The sequence below is a fragment of the Macrobrachium rosenbergii genome, chromosome 34 (genome assembly GCF_040412425.1).
Source record: "Macrobrachium rosenbergii isolate ZJJX-2024 chromosome 34, ASM4041242v1, whole genome shotgun sequence".
NCBI classification, from domain to species: domain Eukaryota; kingdom Metazoa; phylum Arthropoda; class Malacostraca; order Decapoda; family Palaemonidae; genus Macrobrachium; species Macrobrachium rosenbergii.
Genome location: NC_089774.1, coordinates 6,146,430 through 6,154,041, shown reverse-complemented (window position 1 = coordinate 6,154,041; position 7,612 = coordinate 6,146,430). Strand labels below are relative to the sequence as shown.

Below are 7,612 nucleotides of genomic sequence, written 5' to 3'. Positions count from 1 at the left end.
CTGTTTTGCGGCAATTACCCCCGAACGGCCAAGCCTTCTTCGGGTATATAAGGAAGGTTCTTCGCTCCAGTCTTCGTCAGAAGCCTTCTCCTCGACCGGTTCTCCGAAGACCTTCTGGAGCTTTCGAAAGAGTTCTCCTAGAACTTGGGCATCAAAAAGCTAGTTAGCCCTCCATCGACAAATACTGTGACTCTCTTCTCCAGAATGGCGAATTACACTACAGGTCCTCGTATGGAATACTACAGGTGAGGGGCTTCGTAGGGATTTGCCTTTCACCTAAGGCTCCTCGAAGGGGGTCTTAGGCTCCCTTTGCAGTGCCTTCTTTTTCTGCTTTCCCTTTGTCCAACTTCTTCAACTGTATCATCTTCCGTTTTGTATTCACACGAAAAATAAATCTCAAGATAACTGTGTAATATTCCAGAAATGATTAATTTTCTAGCCAACTGCATCGTCATTGACTCTGGCAGGACCACCCCAAAATGCTTAATCAGTCAAAATCTAACTTTAAAAAAATATATGAATGATTATTGTTGTCAGGGGAAGCTGGCCTTATACCAGTAAAGACTCTTCTCTTCAGGGTAGGCTGTTAACTCATAGATGTGAATGACCCAGTATATACAGGTCTCATGTCCATTTTCCCTTCTTAAGTCTCTTGAATAATGACGAATTACTCCTATCCATACCTATTTGGAGTCTAGTTCACCCTATGGCCAACTGCTGCTTACACCAAACTGCTACGGTTTGTTGTAACTATCATTGATTCTTATTTGTTGCTTCTTAACAAGGCAGGGCCACTCATTTTATCTTCAAACTTCCCATTATCTGTTCTTGGGGCAAGCATCAAATATGAAGTTCTATGGCAAAGTTCGTTCCTTCACAGTTTATTTGTGACATCATCCTTTCCTTGTTTTAACTGTGTGACTTTATTCAGAGATCGTCACGTACCTTAAAAAGATTTGGACCTTTCTAAACTATCCTTTGAAAATTCTGGTTCTCCTTTCCCTTAGTCAGACTCTTAAATGCATCAGCTTATCACTTAGTCTGCATAACTGTCTCTGTCCAAAGATTGGTACAAACCATACCGAAGTTGAAACCATTTCCACCTGTCTACTGAAATTTCTGGTTAACTCATATCAATAAGTATTTCTCAAACCATTCTCTTGACTTTTTTTTTAAATCTCTTATCCTTCACTTGGAGCCCCAAGTGTTATGTTTTCCCTGAAAACTTCATCTGATACCTGTCTTGTCTGCGAAACTTGCCCCTTTCTGTTGCTCCTTATCGCGAGAAGTCTTATTTTCCTCAATGTCTATGTAATTCAACACCCATTGTCAGCATTCATTGAGTTCACCTTTCCTCAAACTATTTGTAATTTAACATCAGTTGACAGTGTTCATTGATATAGCGCGACTACCTACTGCTTAGAAATGTATTTTACCAGCCTGTCACGTTTTTCCTCACTTTGACCACCTTCCACAGAGGTGTGAATTGTTGCAACCCATCTGCTTAAGAGACTCAGAGATCTCCCTTCATTCCTTTTGCGTCTGCAATACGTTCTTTCAAAGCTGAGGTTTGGTGACCACCAAAGCATATATAGTACACCCGTGACTGTCTGTGGTAGCAAGGACGGGAGGCTAGCAACAGCACTCTCAGTCATCGTTGCTTAGAAACTTGCGTTAGACCTTGGGAGTCTGGTATGAGTGGCTGGTTCAGAACGAGACTGAGAAGCCTAATAAAAAAACACACGAGCCCGTCATACTTAACAACAGTTTTAAAGACTCTGTAACTTCTTGGCTGCTTAGAAATATGTCCATATTAGAAAAGAAAGACCCTTTTCTCTCCCTCTAACATTTCTTTTGAATATCTCAGAAGAAAAGAATCATTTCAAATTCATTTGTGTGCTCTATACTTTGCTGTTTATTCACACATGAAAATTCTGTCATTGGCTTGTGCTATTTGGGTGTTTTCTCATGAATAATAATAATAATAATAATGATAATAATAATAATAATAATAATTAGAGAGGGGACTTTCTCTGAGGGCAGTAGCGTTGAACGTAATAGCTGTCTCCACATTTAATTTATAAAAGACTCTTCTCTATGTGTCTTATAATATTCATGTTATCAGCTGGTATATCAGGTTCCCTAAGGTCTGCATTAAGATAAATGTTATACACGTATGTATATCCATGTAACATGTATCTAAATTCAGCTGAAATAAAACTACTATGAGAGACATGTTTGTGTGACCTCAGAAAACCTAATATACTAGCTACAAGCTGATAAAAAGAAGGTTCGCAAGACGCACAGAGAAGACTGTAAGAATTAAATACTGTAGAAACAGCTAATATGTTCAGTGATAATAATTATCATCTTAATCTTTTACCTATTTAGTTCACAAAATCCTGTTTTTTGCCAGAATCATGATAAGAACTGGACCTTTAGTGGCAGGTGCATTCCATGGGAAATCAGTAAGATGGAGTTAGTTAACCTAACTCAACCTTTCCCAACTTAACCCAACCCAGACAGACTTACTAAGAGGGATCTTGGCTCCTGCTCGTAGACCTCAAATTCCTACTTTAGTCACAGTTTGTGTTTCTGTATTTCCAGCCAGGATGTTACGTTCGGCTACCCAGCCGGCGTGACAATCGTCGACTTTGTCCCCGAAACCATCAAGCACATGGTCCATCAGCATTGGTACAGCTTCCCTCCGGTGAACCCCATGTGGCACTACCTCTTGGGTGTCATCTACATCTTCCTGGGTTTCTTCTCGATTGTAGGCAATGGGCTTGTGATCTATCTGTACATGAAGAGCAAGGTGAGTGAATTTCTTATTGTCGAGCACTCACAAATGACCTGTTCACTTTCTGCATCTGACAGACTTCCAGTTGGTAACAGTTGGTGCTCTTGGTAAATTTTAGATCTCTCTAGCTGGTCGTCTCAGCATTTCCAACTCTTTGGTTCCCGTAAAATGTGTGAGATTTGGAAAGCGAAGTATAATCTCAAATATCATTACAGTCCTCCATAAACATCAAGGTCTTACAGTTATATTTATTTTTTTTTTATATTTCTAAGATATTAACTTAACAACTCATCGCATCCATCCTTTGTCTCTAGGAGCTGAAGACACCTGCCAATCTTCTCATCGTCAACCTCTCACTCTCTGATCTGATCATGTTGACCACAAACTTCCCTGCATTTGCTTACAACTGTTTCAACGGTGGCAAGTGGATGTTCAGCCCCTTCTTCTGTGAACTCTATGCTTGCCTTGGTAAGAAAGGCTGACATCTTTCCTTCGTCTTCATGATCCTCAATTGGTAGATGTTTATCCTGTTTAAAAATGGTTCGGAAATCCATGCATTGGTTTACCATGCTTCACAGACATTCTCTTGCAGGTGCTGTGACTGGCGTATGCAGCATTTGGTCACTGGTGATGATTTCCTATGACAGATACAACATTATCTGCAATTCCTTCAATGGACCAAAACTTACCCAGGGCAAGGCCATTGGCCTGTGCCTGTTCTGCTGGGCAATGGCTATCGGCTGGGCTCTGCCACCATTCTTCGGCTGGGGCAAGTACATCCCTGAAGGAATCTTGGACTCCTGCAGCTACGACTACCTTAGTCAGGACTTCAATGTAAGCTCTTGTCATTTCTCATTGTCCTAAAGAAATTTTCATGGAAGCACCGTTTCTTGCACCTTTCGACTTTTTCTATCAAAATTTGTGCTCAGTCATTTAAATTAATTTCAAAACTGAAATTCCCAAGTCTGTGCTTGTGTCCTCTCTTAATAGGCATACAGTAGGTAACTTCAGTTTTGTACCAACATCAATGATATTGGCCATTTGATGCTCATTTTGGTTGTAATTTACTAAAAAAAGACATAGAAATTGTGCTCTTATGACACTGTTTGAAAGTGGACATCTGTTTTCACCATCTTGTCAGCATCTCTGAAGGCCTAAGAGAACCGAGTTGACTTCCTCATCCTTATGAGCCCTTTCTCTTTGCAGACCAAGAGCTACAACATGTGCATCACCTTCTTTGACTTCGTCTTCCCTGCCCTCATCATCGTGTTCTCTTATGTCTTCATCGTCAAGGCCATCTTTGCCCATGAGAAGTCCATGAGAGAACAAGCCAAGAAGATGAATGTCTCCAACCTTCGCTCAAATGTTAGTGGCATTTAAAGTCTTCTAGTGGTGATACATGGCATTTAAAGTCCTCTAGTGGTGATACATGGCACTTAAAGTCCCTTAGTAGTGATACATGTGGAATTTGCTGTGGATTAGATCTTTCCAAAGAACACATCTCACCTGTATTTGATTACTATTGACAGGAAGCCGAATCCCAGAGTGCTGAAGTGCGCATTGCCAAGACAGCCATCTGCAATGTTTGCCTTTGGCTCATCTGCTGGACTCCCTATGCAGTCATCACAATTCAGGTAACGTCTCTTTGATCAGCTGACCTTTGGCCCCATATAAAAGTAATTTTGTGACACAGGACTGCAAAAACAGTCCAATGACAGTCTTTGATAACAGGACCGGGACAAATTTCAATCATTCGTGCGTCTTTCTCTTCCAGGGCGTGTCTGGAAACTACGAGAACATCACCCCTCTGGTGACCATGTTGCCAGCTCTTTTGGCAAAGTCTGCGTCTTGCTACAACCCATTCGTGTATGCCATCAGCCATCCTAAGTACCGCTTGGTAAGTATCTCTACTCTCAGTCTTGGATATTGTTACCCAACGTACCTCAAGTAATATCCTTTACTCTTCCTGATGCAGAAAAGAAGAGATGTTATATTTGTTTTTTTCTTGGTGAAAATGAGCATATTACCAATAGCTTGTGAACTGAATCAGAGCGTAAACCACAAAATGGAACACAAGGAAGGTGTTTCATAGTAAAAACAATAGTTGGTAACAATTTGTCCCAGTGATTCCTCCACTTCTCACAATGACTATTATACTATTCTCCTCCCTTCAGGCTATCACCAAGCACATGCCATGGTTCTGCGTCCACGAGACTGAACGCAAGAGTGATGGAGGAGACGCACAGTCCAACAACACAGTCGCTAACGAGAAGGCGTAAACACTGACAAAACAAAATAAATAAGAAATGAACTTTGAGGTAAGGGACTATGACATATACTTCTTGAAATCAAAAGAACACAGGGTTTAAATTTCTGACATATTGGTCATCTTGGAGTTGGCTCAGGCTAGAGGCAAAACCAGTCAGGATTTACACCATTTGCTTAATTTTTTCCTTACGGTGCAGTACATATACATACATACATACATATATAAACATGAATCTATGTTTGTCATACCACTGGTTTTGTATTCGGTGAAGTTGTGTCATTTTTTTCAACAAGGAAAATAATGTCACACTGTATAAGTAGGTAGTAAGGCAGTTTGGTTGTTGACAGAGAACTTCATGCCAAATTTTACCATAGAATATATTATTAATTTGAAGGACATTAGAGTTTGCAACCTGAGAGTCATGCAGATAGTTGACCTTTTAAAACTTGAGGACAAAATGGACAGTAGGACCTGTAACTAGATAGTCTAGTCATGAAATATAAAAGTTGAAGCCAATATTGACAATGAAATGTAACTATTTACCTAGCTGTTGATACTTTTGCAAACGTCTAAGTAAGAATTGAAATATACCTCTTGACACAATGAATAATCTGTACAAATTTAAAATGGTCACAGAGACTGACCATTGCTCTCTGAAGGCCAATTTGATGACACATGACTGAGGCTAATTCCTTGAGATGCAGCTGAGAGGCTGCAGAGTGACGAAAACATTCTCAAAATACGACAATTTCTCCACGACAGATTATTTTCCTTCGGAGGATGGTCTTCCCCCCACCCCTGACGACAACCGAACTTCGCATATCGACCAGGGACTCAAAAAAAAAAAAAATAATGAATGCTTACCACAGCATAAAAAAACTATGAAAACACTTCCCTTCGCAAGACTACTTCTTTCTCTTGCGACTGGCATAGCAAAGTATCGAGGCCTCGCTATTTTTATGCTATATTTTGAAAAATATATCTCCTTTGCAGCAACCAATCTTTTCTTTAACCTCTATCGTTGTCAAACACTACTAAAGGGTTCGTTTAGGACGCTCTCTGTTGGGGAATAATTGACCCATATTTATCTGTTATCTGCATATGTATTTCTCTATCTGCTCCTTCGCATAGTCGAGAGTGGTTACAGTGTATATCTTTCTATCTGTCTGTTTATTTCTGTCTATCTGCCTACACATGTTTATTTGATAATGCTAACAAAGATTTCAAATCCATTGTGACTACCTTAAGCTGAGCCCTGTTCTCTCAGACGGCCAGAGACCATAAATCTGAACTGCTGTCATTATCAGTCCGAGGCATTTGAAGAAGTTTGGTAAGTTATGGTTTCCTACCTAACATTTTGGTAGTGCAAGAGGCCAGGTAACATACCGGGTGAATTGCCAACTAGGGATTGAATACTGCACATCAAGATAGGTTCTGCACGCAAGTGAGAAAGCCGGACTGAAGGAAATGACTTCAACTGAAGTCCAAACAGCATCCTCTCCTTCAGATACCTGCATGTATGTTGCAACTTGTTTTCTTTTTCCATGATCATTTTTACTGCTCTGCCTAGATAATTAATAATTTCTTCCAGCCTTTGTGGAGTATACATTTTTAGTGACATTTGGTAGTTTACAGTAGTTTAAAGATTATTTTTATTGTCATTTTACCTTGTATGATCTTGATTCATACCACTGAAGCCTAGGCTAACCTAGGGTACCTCTTCAGTCTTATGAATGTTTTGCTTGTCAGTTCAAGGAACCCTTATCTAACTGCTTGGATTAGTTTCTTGTATTTACAAGCTTTATATATTTTTATTTTCAATGTAGTTCCTGTCTTTGCTTATTTAAAGGAAATTTTCTGAGAGAGAAAGAGAGAGAGAGATAGCACCTTTGTAAGTTGTCTCTCCAGAGAGAGAGGACTTTTGTAAATACAGATGGCATTGAGTAGAAGAGAGACTGTAGTATATTAATGTTCTCAGACATCTTGAAAAGCACTGTTACTGTCAAAATTTAGTATGTTTGCCAAAAGTTTAGTGGTGGTGACTTACTTCTTGTTGTTGGGAGATTACACATTTCATCATCAGTCCTCAGATAGTCTTTTATAATAGACAATGCTATCAGGCCCATATTTAACTCCATGTCGAGTCTCATTCAAAGTTAGAGGAGTTATTCAGACTCAGACAGTTTCTTTGGTCACTGTGTTCAGTTTTCTGTTGTTCCCTTTTTTTGATAAATCCATGTCTGTTGCTTCTTTTGCCATAGAAGTTTTTCCTCAGTCTCCCACCTTCCTTTATCACTGTCATCTGTATATGGACTTACCTTTATGTGTGGTTCTTCTAGGTTACCTGGTCATTGAAAGCATTCACTTCCATCATTTAACCTTCCTTAACCTAAATAGCTTTTTCACCTTATTGTTGCATCAACATAAGAGAAAACATGCATCCCTGAGCTACTCAGCTCCAAAGTTGCCATTATTTTGGTTCTATATGCTCTTATAACTAATTTTGTTTTCATTTTTGGGCTTGTCTCAAAACCCTTTAGTTC

At 39.6% G+C, this 7,612-nt stretch overlaps 1 protein-coding gene across 1 annotated transcript; it reads left to right on the top strand.

Moving 5' to 3' along the window:
- Positions 1-71: 71 nt before the first annotated feature.
- On the top strand, positions 72-6,065 carry LOC136856116 (compound eye opsin BCRH1-like). Its single transcript, XM_067133764.1, has 9 exons — positions 72-245; positions 2,608-2,815; positions 3,115-3,268; positions 3,393-3,634; positions 4,007-4,165; positions 4,330-4,434; positions 4,575-4,697; positions 4,975-5,118; positions 5,832-6,065. Exons 1-8 carry the CDS (start codon positions 205-207, stop codon positions 5,077-5,079), a joined length of 1,137 nt encoding a protein of 378 aa, XP_066989865.1. The 5' UTR covers positions 72-204; the 3' UTR covers positions 5,080-5,118; positions 5,832-6,065.
- The last annotated feature ends 1,547 nt before the right edge of the window (positions 6,066-7,612 follow it).